The sequence below is a fragment of the Sinocyclocheilus rhinocerous genome, unplaced genomic scaffold (genome assembly GCF_001515625.1).
Source record: "Sinocyclocheilus rhinocerous isolate Xijiao unplaced genomic scaffold, SAMN03320098_v1.1 scaffold576, whole genome shotgun sequence".
Lineage (NCBI taxonomy): Eukaryota > Metazoa > Chordata > Actinopteri > Cypriniformes > Cyprinidae > Sinocyclocheilus > Sinocyclocheilus rhinocerous.
The window spans coordinates 1,261,414-1,283,644 of NW_015662167.1; the positions used below are offsets into that span (position 1 = coordinate 1,261,414).

The 22,231-nt window shown below is 36.7% G+C and overlaps 4 protein-coding genes across 9 annotated transcripts in view; all 4 read left to right on the top strand.

Moving 5' to 3' along the window:
* The window catches only part of LOC107727857 (uncharacterized protein C1orf106 homolog), a 20,106-nt gene extending 13,519 nt beyond the window's left edge, over positions 1 to 6,587 (top strand). For 2 of the 4 annotated variants that reach the window (XM_016537879.1, XM_016537878.1), the window contains exons 7-10: positions 402 to 690; positions 1,005 to 1,163; positions 1,810 to 2,569; positions 4,049 to 6,165. In XM_016537879.1, coding sequence (XP_016393365.1) covers positions 402 to 690; positions 1,005 to 1,163; positions 1,810 to 2,569; positions 4,049 to 4,261 — 1,421 coding nt within the window. In that variant the 3' untranslated portion in view covers positions 4,262 to 6,165. The other 2 variants (XM_016537880.1, XM_016537882.1) reach the window with 2 other exon arrangements.
* Positions 6,588 to 7,249: 662 nt separating this feature from the next.
* On the top strand, positions 7,250 to 12,959 carry LOC107727878 (aminopeptidase B-like). 2 transcript variants are annotated; one of them, XM_016537915.1, is made up of 11 exons: positions 7,250 to 7,892; positions 8,142 to 8,282; positions 9,717 to 9,868; positions 10,057 to 10,173; positions 10,303 to 10,538; positions 10,611 to 10,724; positions 10,842 to 10,954; positions 11,786 to 11,894; positions 12,019 to 12,243; positions 12,322 to 12,464; positions 12,608 to 12,959. In XM_016537915.1, exons 1-11 carry the CDS (start codon positions 7,515 to 7,517, stop codon positions 12,752 to 12,754), a joined length of 1,875 nt encoding a protein of 624 aa, XP_016393401.1. In that variant the 5' UTR covers positions 7,250 to 7,514; the 3' UTR covers positions 12,755 to 12,959. The 2 variants fall into 2 exon arrangements, with proteins under 2 accessions (XP_016393401.1, XP_016393400.1); XM_016537914.1 differs by lacking the exon at positions 8,142 to 8,282 and adding an exon at positions 8,318 to 8,458.
* Positions 12,960 to 13,281: 322 nt separating this feature from the next.
* LOC107727873 (NADH-cytochrome b5 reductase 3-like) lies at positions 13,282 to 18,440 on the top strand. The gene is made up of 9 exons (XM_016537907.1): positions 13,282 to 13,451; positions 13,909 to 14,055; positions 14,150 to 14,222; positions 15,861 to 15,967; positions 16,048 to 16,177; positions 16,275 to 16,358; positions 16,438 to 16,523; positions 16,692 to 16,791; positions 17,834 to 18,440. The coding sequence occupies exons 1-9, from the start codon at positions 13,437 to 13,439 to the stop codon at positions 18,004 to 18,006; spliced, it is 915 nt and encodes a 304-aa protein (XP_016393393.1). The 5' UTR covers positions 13,282 to 13,436; the 3' UTR covers positions 18,007 to 18,440.
* Positions 18,441 to 19,030: 590 nt separating this feature from the next.
* LOC107727844 (adiponectin receptor protein 1-like) overlaps positions 19,031 to 22,231 on the top strand; it is a 10,871-nt gene continuing 7,670 nt past the window's right edge. The window contains exons 1-5 of one of the 2 annotated variants that reach the window (XM_016537860.1): positions 19,031 to 19,231; positions 20,528 to 20,604; positions 20,709 to 20,906; positions 21,006 to 21,119; positions 21,197 to 21,368. In XM_016537860.1, the coding sequence (XP_016393346.1) occupies positions 20,763 to 20,906; positions 21,006 to 21,119; positions 21,197 to 21,368 (430 nt within the window). In that variant the 5' untranslated portion in view covers positions 19,031 to 19,231; positions 20,528 to 20,604; positions 20,709 to 20,762. The other variant, XM_016537861.1, reaches the window with a different exon arrangement.

Genomic DNA, 22,231 nt, shown 5'->3' on the forward strand with positions numbered 1-22,231 from the left:
TTGGCCGAGATACAACTATTTGAAAATCTGGAATCTGAGGGTGCAAAAAAATCTAAATATTTAGAAAATTGCCTTTAAAGCTTTCTAAGAAGCTTTGCTTAGTGCATTGTCCTTAGCAATGCATTTTACTAATCAAAAATTAAGTTTTAATATATTTACGGTAGGAAATTTACAAAATATTTTAATGGAACATGATCTTTACATCATATCCTAATAATTTTTGGCATAAAAAGAAAAATATAATTTTGACCCATACAATGTATTTTTTGTTATTGCTACAAATATACCCATGCTACTTATGACTGGTTTTGTGGTCCAGGTCACAGATATATATATAAAGTTATTATTCATGTCAATAACCCTTGTTAAATTAAATAATATCTCTCTCATCCATGTTTCAGAGGAACTGTCTTCCCAGCTTTCTTCAGAGCCTCCTGCTGTAGACTTTCACCCTCCACCTCTAACCAACTCTCATCCCCCTCCTCATACACCTATAGTCCCCTCCTACCGGCCCCTCGAGGCCACTGTTCGTCAAACCCCGCCACAATCCCTGGAGGATTTGCACACATGCCAGAGTCCAGTCTTAGAGCATGACCCTGCCCCCATTCAAAGCTCTCCCTGGATGGAGAGTAGTTTGGACCAGCCCTATCAGAAAAAGAAAAAATCTCACTCTAGTAGCATCAAATCCAGGTACATATAGCTTTTTTATTCTTTACATTTTCTACAGTGCAAAGCAAGTATTAAATCTCAAATGCATGTCATCTATGACCTTTCAAAAGCAGTTGACTCACCTGGTCATCAAGACATCACATAGTAATTTTTTGGGTGGGTATAACCACACCTCCTATTCTGTAATGGCTATTAAGCCAAACATCTCAAAGTTGATTCATGGAACGCATGTATTGTTGTCAGTAGAGCACGTCATAGCAAAACTACAGCTGTAATGTTTCGGTTAATCCTTCATAAGTGTAAAAAAAAAAGTGTTTTTGTTTTTCAACTCATAGTAGTCCTGCTGTTACCCCCACGTTGCCTCCTCTGGAGGTCTGTCTTGCGGAGGCCGGGATACCACTGCAGATACCCACCCATGCTGCTTTGAAACACACACAGTCCTGCAGCGCACCCTCCACTCCAGAGATGCACCTGCGCAGGATACAGTCCCTTAGGTTTGATCTCAGCTTACTCACAAACTCACACAAAGTTTGCGGTTGGTATAAACCAAATTTTTTTTTTAATGTTTTTTTTTTTATACAAATATATATTTTATATAATTAAAACCCATTTATATTTCATATGTAATATGCTGCATTATTATGATCAAAAATACGATAAAAAGAGTAATATTGTGAAATATCATTACAATTTTAAAAAACTGTTTTCAAACCATTTTAATGTATTTTAAAATGTAGCTTATTCCTGTGACCGCAAAGCTGAACTTTCAGCAGCCATTACTCCTGTCTTCAGGGTCACATGATCCATCAGAAATCATTCTGATATGCTGATTTGGTGCTTAAGAAAATTCATATATGATGAAAACAGTTGTGCTGCTTAATTTTTTCTGTAAACCGTGATACATTTCTTTCTCAGGATTCTTTGATGATTAAAAAGTTCAGAACAGCATTTATTGTTATTTGTAATATTATAAATGTCTTTACTGTCACTTTTGATCTATTTAATGCCCCCTTGCTATATAGAAATATTAATTTCATTTAAAAAATTTGAGTGGTAGTGTACAGTTCAGATCACATGTGTTTTATATATTGTATGACCATCTCAAATGTTGACAAATCTATTAATTTCTCATTATAACAGAGTTCCCTACACTGATCCCAACCCTTATGATCCCGAGCGGGAACGTGGGCGCTCAAGGGGCCCCAGGAGACGGTTGACAGACTTTGCGGTGACACCATCAGAATACTCTCCAATAAGTCTAAATGTAGGAAACCCTTTGTACTACTCTAGTTCCGAGGACAGCAACTCGGAGCACTCTGTGCAGTCCTACACCAGCTCTCCCTGCCAGGAGCACACTGGGGAACTTCTGTGGCCCTACCAGCCCCAGTACGGATACCAATACACCAGCTTCAATGACTACCACATACCACAAAGATGCTCTCCTACCCACTTCTACAAGAACGCTCAGTACCAGTCCTCACCGAGTTTTTCCAGGGGGTACGTGGAGGACAGATGGGGTCACCCCTTGGAAATGGACAGCGGAAGATCGTTGTACATAAGCCACCAGGCCCCTTCGCCTGTTTATTCGTCTAATGGTCACTATGAGTACTGCTACAGTGAGGCTTTGGCTTCCCAGCAGCGAAATTGCAGGTTGTTACCCGCCCACGTGAAATTGTCACGGGCTCCTTCGCTAAAAGAGTATCCGCACCATCCTAGCAGAGGCCTGCCACGGCAGGTGGTGTCGGAGGAACTCAAATCGTGGCACCAGCGCAACCAACTCCGACCGCCTCGCCCACACTCGCTGGACCGGAACAGGCAGGGCGCGCTCCGCATCCGAAATGTGCCTGGGCAAGAGTCCCCGCTTTCGCTTTCCCAGCACCACCAGTTCCAGGAACAGCAGGTAAATAGGCTTTCCTCACAGTCACTCAGAATAAAGGAAACATCTCCAAATATGTACCTATCTTGGCTCTGTATGAAATAGAATAGAGCTGTATCGCCTTTCTGTCAAGTATCAGTCTGTTGGGAGAGGAATTTCCAGAAAAGGCAGATCAGTTACGCACTGCCCAGGCCTACCTGAGGAACGGGGGAAGGTTGGCTTGATGCTCTTGCTGTGTCAAAGTGAGATCACTGCTGGATCTAGGTGTGGTGTTCAGCTATGAAAGAGCTTTTGATTGGAATTAGCGTAGGGAATGGCACAATAGCACACTGCACACAAATCATAATTGTCATTTTGTTGTTTATGGTTGCCCAGAGACATTAGAACACAATGCTTTAAATCAATGCACACTACTGTTCAAAAGTTTGAGGACTGTAAGTTTTTTTTAAATGTTTTTTTTTATAGAAGTCTTTAAAGGGGTCATATGATGTGGCTAAAAAGAACATTATTTTGTGTATTTGGTGTAATGAAATGTGTTTATGCGGTTTAAGGTTAAAACAAACAAAGTAGTTTCGCTTTCACAACGAAACACAGCGGCACACACCGTGGGCTTGAGTGAGCGGCGGCCGGCAGGCTTAAGAACGGCGCGGCCGGCGGATTTGACGAAGGAGCGTCCAGCGGGCTTGCGGCAACCACAGCACAAAGTTGATGTATTTCCTCAGCAACCAGCACCAAGGCTGCATTTATTTGATCAAAAATGCAAATGAAAATATTGTTTTATAATATTACAATTTAAAATAACTGTTTTCTATTTAAATATAATTTGGGATGGCAAAGCTGAATTTTAAGAGACCATTATTTGGTCTTCAGTGTCACATGATCCTTCAGAAATCATTCTAATATGCTGATTTAGTGCTCAAGAAACATTTCGTATTGTCAGTGTTGAAAATAATTGTTGTGCTGCTTAATGTTTTTTGTGGAAACCATGATTTTTTTTCAGAATTCTTTGATTAATTTAAAGTTTTCTTTTAAATATAAATCTTTTGTAACATTATAAATGTCTTGACTGTCACTTCCAACCAATTTAATGCATCCTTGCATTAAAATATTAACTTTTGAATAGTAGTGTATGAGTATGAGGAATGACATGTTCTCTCATATTCAAAGGAAACTCTGCTTCTGCTCCATTCTGAGCATTACATACATTAATAAATAAAACAATTGCATGTTAACACAAATCACCTTAGGTTTTACAGTGCTGATTGACTATTCATTACCAGTCGAAAAGAAATAAATATGGAATTTGTGAAATTTAATTTTGTGGAAGACATGATCAAAAATACAAATGTTAAATGAAATTGAATGACAGAGGATGAATGACTGCAGATTTACTTGTATTAATTTTAAAAATAAAAACAAAGAAAATTAATGATGAGATGCTCTGTCATATAGTATAAGGAAATAAAATCTAATGATGAGTAACATGTCACTCTCTCCTCACAGATCTGTATCAGGTTTCCCACAGTCATGGATAAACTGGAAATATCAGGGAATTTTAAAATTGTGCTTTCCTGGAAAAATGTCATTGGAGTTCACAGAATCATAAAGACAGTCATAGACATTTCTATAGTGAATATGTGTTTTATTTATGCTCAGCTCGGAACAATGAGCAATTATATCATCATACTAACACATCATCTTCACAACAGTACCTAAACTACCCAAACGTTATTTTACTTTATATATATCTTGATATAAAAAGACAAGTTTTGAAAGAACTTTACAGTAGATCGGTAACCGGGTGCAATTACAATTGTGATTACACACTTCACTCACATACTCTGCTCCAAATGCAGCAAATACTTCATCAGATGGATCATTTGCTTACTTTGAATTATTTGTATTGTCACACACAGGTTTTCATTCCACTCAAAGCTTTCCACATTCCTCACAGTCATGAACTTTCCCATTAACACGACAATCTAGTGGGAAAACATGCAGTCAAGGTTGTTCTGCGGTTTATTTCCATTCGAGCTTGCGGTGGCTACAGTGTGTGAACTTGATATGTAGGTGAGCATTCCATTCCTCAGGGACAAAAGCTTGATTGGATGGAAGGAAACGGTGATAGCGGCCCGGCCCATTAGCTCCTTTATTTCTCAAGAGAAAGCCAGATAAGTTGTTTGGCCAATGCACCTCTACTCCAACTTTAGCATCTCCTCGAGCAACATTTTAATAGCTGGCATGTTCCTAGCTGAAACCGATAGGTGTCATTGTTAGCTGCTTTTTTTCCCTATTGTTTGGCATTGAATTAGATAAAGAGGCAAAAATACACCTGAAAACCTGAGCATACGCTGTGGTGTCACTCGTCAAGCTAAAGTCATTTGTTAAGATGTCAGAAGGATGATTCCCAAAGACCTAACGCTGTTTACTGTAATCCATTACTAATTGGAGTACTAGGAAACTTAAGTTCTCCATTACAGTTAAAATAGATTGAACATTGACGTCAATAGACTATGTCAGTAGTTTTGCTTTGGGACCCAGATTTTGTGCCCCAAAATGGTTTATTATATAAAATGAAACAATGAAATAAAAAGAACAAAATGTAAAATATTTACAGACTCAATGGTAATACAACAGAAGACATACTACATTGTTCACATACTGTTTTTCACCTATCATATGTAGTATGGAGGTAGGCATATTCAGACATGATTGTTCCCCAGAACTGATGTCTCTGACCCTATCAGTAAATTTTTTTGAGTTGCGACACATCATTTGAGAACTACTGATTTAAATCAATCCCAAACACAAACTGTTTCTCAAACAAGAATGTGGGTGCCAGTGTTATTTGGGTGGGAGTCGGGTAATTTACACTACAGTCAAAAATGTGCACTCAGACAACTAGAGAATGCAGTGCACATGTACCGACAAGTCTCATAACAAATGATTGAAAATTCCCTGCTGAATAAATTTAAGATGGAGTACGAATGCCTTCAGGATACAAGTAAAATGAGGAACTTGAGTTGTCACTCATTTTGAAACTTTGCAGAAACTACAGGAATTCAACACCACAAACTATCAGATGCATGATTTGGGTGGTTAATTGAGTCATTTTGGTCTTGGGCCGTCCCTTTGAAGATATTTAGATCATATGTGGGAACATCAGCACTGCCTGAGACACACATTTGCTTCGCTATATTCGGTATATCATGTCATGCAATAATTTAGAGTCATGTGCAGAGGCAGCTGTCTTGAAGACTACTACTCAAATATTATTATCTGAGAAACTTTTAGCGTAATGAAAGACACTTTGGTCTTTCCTGTCCTTTTGCAATGACTCTGTAGTTAACAAAATATTTGGATAAAATGGGACAAAATTCTGCATATACACTCTAAAGCATTCCATAATTGCTTGCATTTCTGGTTGTTAGAATACACTGTGAGATCCATGATTTAAGACGCAGCTGTTGTGTAACCCAGATTTATGACACACCTTCAGACAACACCACAGAGCTGCTGATTGTGCAGTCACTCCGGAGTTTCATCAAGAGTTACTAGAATGTTAAAGCAATGCAAACAGATTTCCCTATGGACTGACCTCTTTTCTTTTTGCTTTTCTCCTCCAGGTATCCCAGAAACGGGTCGTTCTTAGGACTCCAGACAGGTTGTATGAGGATGACTCTGAGGTTGCCAGCCAGGTGTGAAACCATGGACCCCTTATGACAACAGTCCTATTTATTCAATAATTTATTGAGTTGATGGATTAAAGTATAGACTTTTTTAACATCGAGAAAAATATATAGGGATATGTCAAGAGAGTCATCACTTTAGATGAAATGCCTTGTCCCAAAAATATATGAGTTTTATACTGTGAAAGACAATGTTTTATAGATTTTTTTTAATAGATGAACTTACTTATTGACATTTTGTATGATGAAATAAATCTAATGTGTTACTAAGTGTTTTTTTATGTTGTTTGGTTAGTGTGTGTTGATACTAAGATGGATAAAGTGATATAAATAAAGATTCTGTTTGTTTGTAATCAATGTTCATTCTAACCTTGAGTTATTAAACTGACTTTTGTATATAGCCTACATTGATTTTTGTAAATGGTTGCTCTAAAAACAAATATAAATTTCCAGATGATAAATGCTGATTAGAGTAATAAAACATCATCTTTGAAATCTTGGGAATTTAGTAAACCAATGATTTTGGTGAAATTCTTGAAAATCGTGAATTGGAGTGAAAACATAACACTGCAAAAAGTGAAATTAAAGGGTTAACTATTATATTACATAGATTCGCCTATATAAATGAAAGAAATGTTGGCAATATCCATTTAGATAGAGAAAAAAATGAATTCAGGTAGCAACGCAAGTAGTGCCTAAACGGGGTCATCACGTGGCAACTGTTACTTTTCTCACCGCTGATCAGGATGAGCCTATCTCGGCGATTATTGCATTATCACCGTTTACGTATGAATTTAACGTTTCTTTAACATTTTATTTTTAAAAAATGGTGCGGAGGGGTATCATTCGAATGTAAGATACTAATCATTTTAATTAATATATTTAAAATACTGTACATTGTAATATAAAAATGTTTACAATAAGACAAAAACGTCCTGAGATTTGAATGTGGCCTTAAAAGAGAATTTGACTGTCTTGCCCCTCTCGGGCCTCCTTGACAAAGTGTGTCATATGTCTTGTATGAATAACTAGTAGCATTTCACTTTTTTTTGCGATTTATATTTTTAGTCACCTGTCTTGTATTGACGACAAACAACACTGCGCTGCAATAACGCAGAGAACTCCGGCATAAATCCCATCGATATGCTATAACGATTAGTCTTCCAGCGCGTGGTCTGTTTTACAGTGGCTCATCATTCGTCAGTGAATGAACAGATTGGCTGCCATTAGCCGGTGTAGACCCGTCAGTTCTATTGTTGCAGGTTTTAGTCAGCAGTACAATGGATAAAACATTTACGTTGTATTCGGACAAAGCCGAAGACGTCGCTACCTCCTCTAGTTTCCGCCAGTTTAAAATAGATCATTTTCATCTCGATCTTAAAGTGGACTTTGAGCAGAAAACCATATCAGGTACCGAAACAATACAGCTGCAGTGCATTCAGGATGGTCAAAGTGAGTTACAGCTGGATATTCATCCAACACTGTCTGTACATGAGATCACGTTCAGTCATAATGCACGTGACTGGACCACAACAGAATTTCTGATTCGAGACTTCACCAATTATGGGACAACTCTGGTCGTGAAGTTTCCAAAACCTTTCAACTCAGATGACAAACTTCAACTTGCAATCAAATATACAGCTACTGGTGGACCAGGGGTAAGCATGCAAACTGCTTTTAATATTTTTTGTTTATTAATTTCCATATTGACAGCTCATGACAGCTTGAGCATTTCACTATGATCAAAACTGAAACCTGTTCACATGTCATGAGACTCTCAAGGAAGAATCTTTGGTTTCTCTTTCTGAACCTGTTTTGGCAGCCTTTATTTACTTCTTCAAATAAGCACTAATAATGCTCAAATGGTTAATTTATTGTACAAGCAAGCATGCATCACTTCTCTGTAGATGTCATGGCTGGACCCAGTGCAGACGGCTGAGAAGAAGCTGCCATTCTTGTACACATCTGGGTTCCCTGTCCTGAACCGCAGCCTGTTTCCCGGCTTCCATACGCCCATGACAAAGAGCACTTACTCGGCTGTTGTGCAGGTAATGTCTCACCAAACGCATGTATCTTCTTACAGGTGTGTTGGCTGGAACCAGAGCAGACTGCGGGAAAGCTCAAGCCTTATGTTTTTACTCAAGGCCAGGCTGTTCTCAACCGCTCCTTCTTCCCTTGCTTTGATACTCCAGGAGTAAAGAGCACCTACTCGGCAACAGTTCAGGTGAGGCCATTGGGCCGGTCGAATTTACAGATATAAAGAGGATATGGGTGTATAGACATAATAGTTTACATAATCTGATTGGATTTTATTAATCAGGAGTCAATTCGATTGCAAAAAATGTTCTGTATATAACAGGTGTTTTGGGGTAGAAAAATAAAAGTTCTTAGTGATATACTGGTAATTGTTCTGTTTTTTTTTTTTCTTTTCATAATGACAAAATAATTGTCATAAATCATATTTTGGGGTTATAAGAAAATAATACTTTTATTCAGCATGGACACATTCAGTTGATCAAAAGTGGCAATGTTACAAAAGATTTCTATTTCAAATAAATTTTGTAATGTAAATAATATTTAAAAAATGAACTGTTTTGAACATTGATAATAATAAGAAATGTTTCTTGATCAGCAGGTCATATTAGGATGATTTCTGAAGGATCATGTGACACTGAAGACTGGAGTAATTACAGCTGAAAATTCAGCTTTGCCAACACAGGAATAAATTAAATTTATAATAAATATATTAAATTTGTAAAATATATTAAAATGGAAAACAGTTAAACGGTAGAAAACAAAAAATGGAAAAGTTATTTTAAATTGTAATAGTATTTCACAATGTGCTGTTGCAAAATATACTGAATATGCTCAAATGTATTTGACTGATAAAGTACATCCAACCTTGGAGAACATGAGACTTCTTTCAAAAATAAAAAATTCTTACAGACCCCATATTGTTGAACCATATATGTGACCCTGGACCACAAAACCAGTCTTAAGTCGCTTGGATATATTTGTAGCAATAGCCAAAAATACATTGCATGGGTCAAAGTGATCGATTTTTCTTTTATGCCAAAAATCATTAGGATATTAAGTAAAGATGTTCCATGAAGATATTTTGTAAATTTTCTACTGATGTATAAATCTCAATTGAGAATGTAATGAGAAATTGACCCTTATGACTGGTTTTGTGTTCCAGGTTTTGTGGTCCAGGGTCACATATATAATAATTGCAATGTACAAATAAATCTATAAAATGCTGTTGGTCTAAAATGTATTATTGGCCAGTTCATTTTGATTTATTTTGTCTGCAATAGGCTCACATTAGTTTCTCAAGAAGAAAGAGCACAAGTATTAGATCAGATCCAGTTTTTCTCTAGCCTACTTGATAAGGCTCAGAGTTTATTTCTTATCATTGCACTTTGAACTGTCTCATAAACACAGTAGCTTCTTTCTTTGATGCTCCTCGCTGCTATTATCAGGTTCCTGATGGCTTCACAGCAGTTATGAGCGCTAGTAAATGGGAAGAGAGGGAAGCAGACAGCGCTTTCCTGTTCACCATGGAGCATCCCATTCCTGCTTACCTGGTAGCTCTGGCAGTAGGGGACCTGCGATCTGCTGAGGTTGGACCCAGGTAAAAAATCCCAAATCTTTTATCATAAAGAAATCATATCACAAGGTATAAAGTCTTTAATGCTCTTCTGAAATATGTGTTTTTGGTGAAAGATATTTTACTAACATTATACATGGACTATATTATAAATGAAGCATTTAAATAATATTTATTATTATTATAATAATGACTTTCAACTGCATTTTCAGGACACGTGTCTGGACCGAGCCTTGTTTACTGCAGGCTGCCAAGCAGGAGTATGATAATGTGATTGAAGAGTTCCTGTCTGTGGGAGAGAAACTGTTTGGACCCTACGTTTGGGGAAGGTGGGATATGCTTTTTTGAACAGCTTCATAATTCCGATAGATCTGAGTTTATATAACCCGATAAGCACTTTTATTCAGTAGTGATTATATTCCAATAGACATGTGTTTTGATTTGTTGTGATCGTTTAGATATGACGTGCTGTTCATGCCTCCATCCTTCCCTTTCGGTGGGATGGAGAACCCCTGCCTGACCTTTGTCACACCCTGTCTGCTGGCCGGAGATCGTTCTCTCGCTGACGTCATTGTACACGAGATCTGCCACAGCTGGTTTGGAAACCTCGTCACCAACGCCACCTGGGGTGATTTCTGGCTGAACGAGGGCTTCACCATGTATGCTCAGCGCAGGGTTTGCAGGGAGCTGTATGGTATGCTATACATTATTTGACCCTGTATTTCACTAATAAAGTATTCAATTAAAAGCGCCATTTGATTCTCAGGAGAGGCTTATACGTGTCTGGAGGCAGCGACCGGTAAAGCTCTTCTCCGTCAGCACATGGACAACACTGGAGAGGACCATCCTCTCAATAAACTACGGGTTAAGATCGAACCAGGTAGGCCACCATTTTTAATTAGACATTGTAGGCAGAAAAAAAGATGGCAGTCTTACATAACTTGGTTATTTTGATTGCAGAATTGGTTGTAACCGCCTCTATGTCTTTTCTTTGCAGGTGTTGATCCTGATGATACCTACAATGACACGCCCTATGAGAAAGGTTTCTGCTTTGTTTCCTACCTAGCCCACCTCGCAGGAGATCAGTCACGCTTTGACGCATTCCTCAAGGTTACTTGAACAATAAGTTTACAGAGACTGTTCTTAATTAATACTAATTATTATATTCAATAATATAAATATATTATATATGCATATATATAATAGTAATATTTAAAAACATATATATTAATATATGTTAAGACTCTTATGCTCACTAAGGCAGCATTTATTTGATCAAAATACAATAAAAACAGAAATATTGTGAAATAGTATTACAATTGAAAATACATTAAAAAATATTTTTTTAAATTAGATGTATTCCTCTAATGGCAAAACTGAATTTTCAGAAGCCATTACTTCAATCCTCTGTGCAGTGTTATTTTAGAATTATACCGTTATAGTTTTTATTAATATTTTGAATTAGCTTCATTTGAATTTTTGTTCAATATTCAGTAGTTTTGTTTGGTGCTTGTCATTTTTTTTATTGTTCTTTTAAATATTACTATTTAGGTTTCTTTTTTTTTTTGGTTAGGTTTTAGTTTTTATTTATTTCCAGTTAGTAATTTTAGTGCTTCAACTTTATTTTATTGCAGCTTTATTTCAATTACCAGATATATTTTAGTTAACGATAATAGCCTTGCTTCAGTTTCACATCTCTTAGTATTAAAAAACAATTGTGCTGCTTAATATTTTTGTGGAAACTGATACATTTATTTTAAATAGTTTTTTGTAACACTTTAAAGTTTTTTTTTTTTTATTATTTAATGCATCTTTGCTAAATAAAAATTAATTTATTAAAAACAAAAAAAATCTTACTGACCCAAAACATTTGAATCTCAGAATGAATGAAAGTATGTAAACAAGTATGATAAAACAGCAATTCATTTGTATCTCTTCAAGGCTTATGTGGACAAGTTCAAGTTCAGAAGTGTGTTGGCAGAAGATGCGTTGGAGTTTTACCTGGAGTATTTCCCAGACCTGAAAGAAAAGAATGTCCACAAAATTGAGGGTGCGGAAAAAGACCATTAGTAGCATTTCTTTGTTGTAAAATCACAAAAGCTAGACTAAATTAATACTGTTTGGTCAGACTGCCTTTTGCCATCAGCTTTGTTTCTTCTCGGTTGCTTTGTTAGGTCTGGATTTTGACAGCTGGCTCAATGTCCCTGGTTGGCCTCCATATGTTCCCGACCTCTCTGCTGGCCAGGAGCTGATGAAACCAGCAGAGCTGTTAGCTGAAATGTGGGTCAATCATAACCCAGACTTGGAATCTATCTGCAAAACTGATATAAAACCGTGGAAGACCTACCAAACTGTCTACTTCTTGGACAAGATTCTTGAGAAGTCACCACTTCCAGATGGTGCAAATAACTCCTTGTGTTCATGGTTTATTGTTATGGTTTAAGTAGATAGTAAAATAAATATCCCCATATTAACAGGTCACATAAAGAAGCTGGAGGAGTGCTACTCGTACATTATTGAGTCCAACAATGCCGAGCTAAAATTGCGATGGGCCCAGATTGTTGCAAAGAACCAGCATAAACCAGGATTCCAACATATTCGCAATTTCCTCACAAGCCAGGTCAGAATCTGTACATATTTATTTCTAATTTGTTAATATTAACATTTATTTATTTCTAATTCGTTCAGCTCTTTGGACTAATAATTAGATCGCTTCAGACTGAATAGAGATCGGTCAGACTGATTTTGATGTTTTGCTTTCAGGGGAAACAGAGGTACACATTACCGGTTTATCGGGCACTTTGGAATGGATCAGAAGAGACAAAGACTCTGGCAATGGAAGTTTTCTCAGCCACCTCGAAACAGCTTCACTTCAACGTCCGCAATTACGTCAAAAAGATAATAGCTTGAGCATAAATGAAATAGGAAAATATAAGGGAAACCAATGTATGCAATGATCTGCTTTTAAAAGCACCCGGGTATCTTAAAATTATGGGGCTTTGAGTACTGACTTAACAATATGTATTAATTATTCAGGAAATTTAATTATGGTTTTTTGAATTTGTGAATTATATTTGTGTTTTTAATAAATCAAATATTTTCCAGGCATTTAATTACTTCCACATTTTTACATTTTAAAATGTATTGCATTTTTTATATATAAATAAATATATTACATTTGTAAACAAAAAGAAATCAGAGGACATTTATTATTTGCACTTTCATTTTAAACAGTTAATTTTAAATTAATTAAGTGTTAGAAATCATTGAATTTTGTTTGTTTGCTTTTAATTTATATATTAAATGACTGAATTTCTGGACAAATGGAAATTCAAGGACTTTTATTTTTATCTAGTTTTGTGGGTTTCCGGGTTTCACTGAGACAGCCACACGCCGGCCACAGACATTAGATAGCGTTGCAATGTGGATGAGATTACGCAAAACGGAATCGTTCTGTTATGCGCAATAACTGCGCAGCGTTATTCGCCTCCAACACAGAGTCCTCAGTCTGCATGTTCATGGGTGTGCCGACGAATGTTTAGTCTGAAGATTCGTTCTGACTGAACCTCCTTGTAGACGCACATCAGCCGTCATGAGTTACGCGATGGTAAGTCATAACGCTTTAAAGAAGTACTCTAAACTTTAATTGAAGCAATTAACTGTTATTTAGAGGACATACTGCTTTGGCATTCCACCAAGTTTGTTTAACATAGCATAGCTTATCAGTTTATCAGCACACACTATTGACTAATCATGCCATTAACTCAAAGACAAGCTAAGAAAGTCGTTTGTATTAAAATTACAGTTGTGTCTTGTAGAAAACTAGATCAGCAGACAGTTCTTGAAATGGGATACTAAAGCAGAAACGTCAGAGTTTATTCTGGGAAATACAGATGATTCGTTCAGGCATTTGAGCGGAGAATCTTTGTCACATTTCTCTTGTATATTGCAAATAACGTTAATTGAATTCATGTTTGGCATTTATTTATAATTGATGATTTTCAGTTACATGTTTTAAAAGTGGCTCTTAACCCGTGTTTATGTGCACTAATCTGTATTTTTAGTCCACTACAGTTGCAGTCGGTGTTGGAGTGCTGCTGGTCTCAACAGCAGGTCTGCTGGGTTATTATTACTTTAACAGGAAAAGGAAACCACAGATTACCCTGATTGATCCCTCTGAAAAATACAAACTGAGACTAGTAGACAAAGAGGTATTTGCCCTGTCTATTTATTTCCATGTGCTAGAATTTATATTTGTGATACTGACAAGATGCTGACAAAATAAGACATTTTTCTTTCCTGCAGATCATAAGCCACGATACCCGCAGGTTTCGGTTCGCCCTGCCCAGCCCAGAGCATGTTTTGGGTTTACCTGTTGGTAAGTAGTCTTTGAGGACTGGGTGGTGGGTCGACGGTTTCTCTGGTGCTAATACAAAGGTTGTGTTGACTGCTTTGGATAAGAACTGTGTGCTAAATGATAAATGAGCTTAGGGGTTGAAAAGCAGCTTAAAGTAGTTTAAACATGCACATTTGCTTGAGACTAATCACAGACATTTGGACACTGTTTAGTGGACAACATCAGATTTGTAGTGAAAATGCCGATATGTCCTGATGTGTATCAGACAGCCGTGAAGGATTGCCTGCTTGTCAATAAACCTTTAAACTAAAACAAGGGTTTAAAGAGAGAGTTCACCCAAAAATGAAAATTCGGTCATTAATTACTCGCCCTCATGATGTTACAAACCCGTAAGACTTTCGCTAATCTTTTTAACACAAATTAAGATATTTTTGATGAAATCCGAGTGCTTTCTGACCCTGCATATAGACCATGTGAAATCAGTTTTTCAACCGTAAGATAAGCTGCTTGTCAATAAACCTTTAAACTAAAACAAGGGTTTAAAGAGAGAGTTCACCCAAAAATGAAAATTCGGTCATTAATTACTCGCCCTCATGATGTTACAAACCCGTAAGACTTTCGCTAATCTTTTTAACACAAATTAAGATATTTTTGATGAAATCCGAGTGCTTTCTGACCCTGCATAGACAGCAAGGACATCATTAAAATAGTCCATGTGACATCAGAGGTTCAACCTTAATTTTAGGAAGCTACGAGAATACTTTTTGTGCGCAAAGAAAATGTTTGTTTCTCGTAGTTTCAGTTGCTTTGCTGTCTATGCAGGGTCAGTAAGCTCTCGGATTTCATAAAAAATACCTTCATTTGTGTTACGACGATGAATGAAGTATGAACTATCCCTTTAATTATAGTGGTTTTATGCTTTTCCTCATATTACCTGATATCAAGGCAAAATAAGTATAATAAAAATAAATAAATATTTGTTGAGTATATACAAATCTGTATTGGCACTATTTAAAAGTTATGGGTCAGTAAGTTTTTTTTTGTTTTTTTTTATTAAATAAAATGTTTAAATTTATCAAGAAACAACATTTATAGTATTATAAAATATTTCTATTTCAAAGAAATGCTGAAAAACTATCTCGGTTTCCACAAAAATATTAAGCAGTTGAACTGTTAATAATATGAAATGCTTCTTGAGCAGCAAATCGGCATATTAGAATAATTTCTGAAAAATCATGTGACGCTGAAAATTCCCTTTTGCCTTCACAGAAATAAACTACAGTTAAAGTATATATAAAATAAAAGCAAATATTGTAATACTGTTTTTACTGTATTTTTGATCACATAAATATAGCCTCGGTGAGCATCATAATAATTGTAATTATAAAAAATTTGTAATTTATTCATTTTATCAATTATAATTGCAATAATAATTATTATTATTTTACCTTCTTGCATTTTAACATATTGACAGAGCAAGTGATGTATGTAATCAGAAAATCAGACCCGTTTGAGCCGCAAGTTACCAGATGTAAACAGTAGTGTGTCGCCATACGGATGATCATACCTGGTGTAAACAAGTTCTTGATGTACAGACTGGGCTGTGTATCAGTTATATTATTAGTAAAGTGCTCTTTCTCCCTGTCTTTCTTTCTCAAGGCAAGCATGTTTATCTCTCTGCCAGGATTGATGGTAATTTGATTGTGCGTCCTTACACACCAGTGTCCAGCGACGATGACAAAGGATTCGTTGACCTCGTTGTGAAGGTTCAGATTCTCTACATTTCTTGTAAAAGCTCCTGGGGTTTCAAATGGTAGCATTAGAGCTGACATGTTTCTTTCTGCAGATTTATTTTAAGAATGTGCACCCAAAGTTCCCAGAAGGGGGAAAGATGTCCCAGTACTTGGAGAGTTTGAGGATCGGAGATGTGATTGACTTCAGAGGACCAGGAGGTTTGCTGGAGTACAAGGGGCAAGGTCTGACTCAGCACATTTACTATCAATATTTGAGCTGAATTTAGGTGGATGTATTTACACAGTGGTCACACCTTACACCTACATCTCCTCCCAACAGGTCGCTTCGCTATACAGGCCGATAAGAAGGCCCCTGCTGAGACTAAGACTGCAAGAACGTTGGGTCTTATAGCTGGAGGAACAGGTAGAGCGTCTTTCTCCTCGTTCCTAGTCATAATGAAGCCGTATGATCACTAAAATCATTTGTCCTCCTCCCTTTGTAGGCATTACGCCAGTGTTGCAGCTGATTCGTGACGTCATCAAAAACTCAAGTGACACGACGACATGCAGCCTGCTGTTTGCCAACCAGGTTGGTGTTCTAGTAGAAAAGGGGTTGTTTCAGATATATTAATGAAAGAATTTTTTGTACCGTCCCTTTTTTTTTTTTTAGTTTGCTCATAAACAAAATGATGTTCAGACAGATTCAACTGCTTAGCAAGTATAAAATGAACCGGTTTACCTTTCGTCTGTCTTCCAGACTGAGAAGGACATTCTGCTGAAGGATGAACTGGAGGAGATTCAGGCGAGGCATCCAGATCGCTTCAAACTCTGGTTCACAGTGGACAGAGCTCCTGCAGGTATATGACTCCCTTCCTAACCTACAAGATGATTAAGCTTGGTATACATTGGTATATTTGATCATAAATACAGTAAAAACTGTAATATTGTGAAACATTATTACAATCTAAAATAAATGTTTTCTATTTTAATATACCTTAAAATATAATTTATAATTTATTCCTGAGATTTTCAGCAGCCATTAATTCAGTCTTCAGTAACACATGATCCTTCAGAAATTATTCTAATATAATGATTTGCTGCTTAAGAAACATTACCAATGTTGAAAACAGTTGTGCTACTTAATATTTTTGTGGAAACTCTGATCAATTTTTTCAGGATTTTTTGATGAATAGAAAGCAGAGAATAGAAAAAACCCATTTAATTGATGAATTATATAATTAATGAAAAATGTCTTTACTGTCATTTTTGATCAATTTAATGCATCCTTTATGAATAAAAGTATTCAAAATGTAAGTAAAAAATGTCTTAATGACCCCAAAATTTTAAATGGTAGTGTATGTTGGTCAATGACATTTTTTATATAAAATTTTAAAATACATTTAAAATTGTAATTTATACATATTACTTGACCTCCTATGATGAGCATGTGTTAAATTTTGGTTCATGAAGTCAAAAATTGTAACAACTGTCCTGATTAAATAAAATGTCAGCTACTTTGACCTTTTATATGACAGGACAAGGTTAGTTTAGCTTTTACAATGTCATGTGGCGACGTGGACAAAAAACTAATGATATTTATGAATTAATAGTTTATCATATTTGTGAAAAAAAAATACATTTTACATTAATATATTAAAAAAATTAAAACTAATGTGCACATGCATTCAGTGTTTAAGGCAAACTGTGCTTGATGGACAAATGACATTTTTAAATCTAAACTAAGAATTTAAATTTAAAGTATTTAAATTGTCAAAAAGGGAAACCAACATAAAAACAAAGAGTACATTTCTAAGAACTTGGGATGTGTTTTAGAGCAGATTTTTTTTATTTTTATCATATGGTTTTCTTTGACATTTACATGCATTGACTTGTTTGCAGATTGGGAGTACAGTCAGGGCTTCATCAATGCTGAGATGATTCAGGAGCACCTGCCTCCACCCAGTGATGACTCTATGATTCTTATGTGCGGTCCACCTCCCATGATCCAGTTTGCTTGTAATCCCAACCTGGACAAACTGGGCTACCGGCAGAGCCAACGCTTCGTATATTAGACCGTTCTCAATGCTCAGGGCCCAGACACAAATTACTCCAAAGATACTAAGTTGCACACAATCGTATTTAAGCAAATATGGCATTACAAATCTGATCACGTATAGCAAATATCCTTTTTGTGGACAGTATATATTAAATATTAAATGCTTAAGTGCTAGTCTGTCCAGAGGTAATTTATTCTTCATTTTAAATGCCTATACTTCTATAATACGATACAGAGACTGTCTACTGTATCAATGACAATTGTAGCTTGATGTGCCTAAAAGCTCACAATAAGATGCTGATACTACAAAAAAAATTCCCAATTTAATGCACTTAAAAAGGCGCCAGCGTGTTACAACACCTGCTTGCTGAATTTAATGCTGAATATTATAATTAATGTGCCTGTGAGAGGTGACTGGCATTCATGTTTGATGTATGTTATGAGATGCATTTGCTTTCACTGGAGTATTTTTGTATGCATGCTGCACTCCACATGTTTATCTGTTATGTTAACAAAATTTAATTTAAAAAGTTATGCAGTTGTTTTTTATGAAATGCACTAAAAGAGAGGCAACAAAGTGCTTATTAAATTGTTTTCACTGGCATCTTCTGGTTTTTGATTCCTTTTCTCCAAGCAATTCATGATGGCCATAATATGATGCTCTTTTGCATTCACTGAGATTATAAAATCTGACTAGGATGAGGATTGGGGATTATAGGAGATTGTAAGGCCAGCTGGTTTAACACAAAATACTCTTGAAAGATTAATGGTAGGATTTTTATCTTCCTAAAGCTTGCCAGCACGTCCTAGATAAATGTGACCGTTACACAAACAGCTGCGATATGGTAAAGCACTTCAGTATTTTCTGAGCAGCCCTCAGATGGATGTTCAACCGCCACTGTCTGGTCTTTTACAATAAAATAAATCACCTGCTGGAGATTGCTGCTCTAAATCTGGAAACCTTCACAACAATCATCCAATAAATGGGTTAGTGCCATAGACTGTATAAAAACAGGTTAGTGCCCCTAAAGCGCGCTGTGGGGGCTTTACAAAATCTAGCGCCGCCTTTCTCCAGCAGGCGGCGCTACCGCGGCGTTAATTCAAAGACAACAGCGAGCGAGCCAGTTTGAACTCGCCGTCTGACATACAGCAGCTTGCAACTCTTTATTTCTCCATCCTGCTGCTCTTTGGTGGACATCCGGAAGAGATCCTATTTCTTTAACGGCAGATCCGGACATCAGGTAACCGCCTGCACGATCAAATGCATCATTATTTAAACGTAACGGCAAAATTGTGATTCATAATGTTGTTGTAAACGCATCCAGACACAGTAACTTGACGTTAGTTTAGCGGTGCGCAGCGGTTTCTGTGTCTCAATGCTAACCTGCTCTAATTACAACCCTTTTGGATTTTTAAAGGGCTTTATGTCGTACTAATTAATTAATCGTTGTTGGAGACTATTTTGTGAATCATATAGTTGTTATATCATCGTTGCTATGTTATGTATCATGTAAGTGTTGATCATGACGTGTACCGTTGTTTTGGCTGCTCCTCTCCTAAAATGTAAAGCCCTTTGTTAGCCAGCAGGCTAATTACCGTTAGTCATAGGTATGAGCTGTATGATACCACTTCATACAGAGATCAATGCTAGTTATATCGGTTATATTTCGAAATCTGCTGAGCTGCCTACCGAGACGGTGTATTTGGAACCATATGTGCGTTCGAAAGTTCGATTCGAATTAGTGGTGAGGATTTTGATTCACCCCAGTGACTCGAATCTTTTAACTCCATTCACAAAATAAGATTAACTGTTAGCTGACAGCTGTGAGTTAATCACTCAACCGATTCGTCTTATTATGCTGTATACATACATTTGTTTGTCTATGGTTGTTCCGTTTTTGTCAACTGTTAGAAATTATTTTTATCAAGCTGTCGAAAAAAGACAACCATTATAAAATAAACAATTAAGAGTACCCAGAACGTTCTTACCTAATTTACGAATACATGGTCATCTGGCATTCATTTTCGCACATTCACGACTCTTCTTCTCGAACAAAATCAGAGTTTCGTTTTAATAGAGTGGTTTTAATAGTTGTTTTTTTTACCAGGAATTCCTCTGTTAAACATGATTATTTAAAAAATAATTTTAAATAATGTGGGCTGATGACTTCAACAAAAGCATATCCTTTCAATGAACAACCTTGTAGCTCACAGTAGGCTTGCTTTTAAAGGTTTATAAGTTATTGTTTAAAACTCAGTTCCTCTATGGAGAAAATGAATGAGATTTTTTTACTACGGAAACTTAACGCTTATACTCTATAAACATTTCAGCGAACGATGAAATTGAGTCAGTACATGGTAGCGAACGAGAATGATTTGAAAAACCACAAATTATAATGTGCCTATGATGTCCAAATAAGCTGTCATGGTAAACAGCTCTTTTGGTTTTAAAACGCAGCCAGTATGAACTACTTTGTAGCAATGTGAGCAGAGATGATGCCTAGTTGTTGTTTTTGTTTTTTGTTTTTTTACCCAAGACTGAATGCAATTTCATAGTGAGGAAAACATCAGGAGGCAGGTTTAGACCTGCCAGTGTTCAAAGCTCCTGCCAGAGGTAAGCAGTCTCTGTTGTTGTTGTTACGGGTCACTGATGTTGTCATGACTTGACTTTGGCTGTGAAGTTTTGTTTTGATTGAATGTATGACTTTTGGCCCTCAGTGAACTGAAGTGGAGGCTTCAGAGGTCTGAGACAGGTCACAGGGCAGTCTACTAATGTCAGGCCAAATCAGGTCTGCAAGTCAAGCAGACTGCCAGGTCACGGAGGAATGCCACGTTCCAGCCGACGTGGAGCTGATGGAGCTGGGTCCCCTGCTGGAGGAAAACGGCCCCATAGGAGCCAAAGGAGTCCAGTCAGAGGCAAGCCACGTAATTATTAATCAGAATGCATTACAGAGTCTTTCATATTCAGTGCCAGCAGTGTTGCAGGCTCCTTTTGAGCTCTGATTGTGCCCACAGGGAGCAAACTGTCTCGCTGATGATGAAGAGGAGGATGAAGAAGTTGGAGAAGTTCTGACGCTACCACTGCAGGCTCACCATGCAATGGAGAAGATGGAGGAGTTCGTGCATAAGGTGTGGTCGTCATGCATAACCGTTTTAAAGCTTGAACAGAAATTAAATGAAATTCATGCTGGATCGCTGTTCTGCAGGTCTGGGAGGGCCGCTGGAGGGTCATTCCCTTTCACATCCTGCCGGAGTGGCTAAAAGACAACGACTACCTCCTGCACGGTCATCGGCCTCCAATGCCCTCGTTCCGTGCCTGCTTTGGGAGCATTTTCAGGATCCACACAGAGACCGGGAATATCTGGACTCATTTGTTGGGTAAGATTAGGGTTACGGTGTCGAGCCGTCACAGAGAATAGTGGCTATTGTGCACCTCATGCATATATTTAGTGAATTAAGTATGCAGCAGATCAATTACAAGAACAAACACCGCTCTAATTTTGAGAGCATGTGGGATCAGGATAAACCTTTTACTTATGCTGAAATATAATGGCTATTTTATATTAACAAATGAAAAAGAATTTTGTCATTAAGATTTTAAGATTAAAATAATTATATAAAATAACGTCAATATATAACAGGGTCAGTGACAAAGCGTCCATGATCAAGAAAAGGAAAACATTTAAAACAATCTAGTCTAAAACACATATGCCAAGCAGTGTTTTTATTGTTACCTAAAGATAAAAATATTTAAAATTGTTTTTAAATAAATACTCAAATTAAATAAAATATGAATATTAGATGGAAAAACTAAAAAAATTTTTTTAGAAACATTGCTAACTGAAATAATACTGAAATAAAATAATTAAACCTATTTCTATCTATCTATAATATATATATATTCGCACACTTCATGAAATTAAGCATAGACCATTTATCTTGTTTCAAATGTTTATTTTGTCATCATTTGCTATATCCAGCAAAGTAAACCAAAAGATTGAAGGGTGATTCTCAAAAATCTATATTTTCTGCCAGATAAATTTAGATTTCTTCCCAAAAAAGGACACTTAGAAACTCCAAAAGGACACCAAAGAACCAAATGATATAAGGAGCCCAATAAGAATGAATAATTCACTTAAAATGCAACGCGAGTCTCTGTTCTGTCTGCAATCTCTGATGTAATCAGCCTGATTTCCTTTATATTAGCGCTGTTTTGGACGGATTGTTTGAATGCATTCACT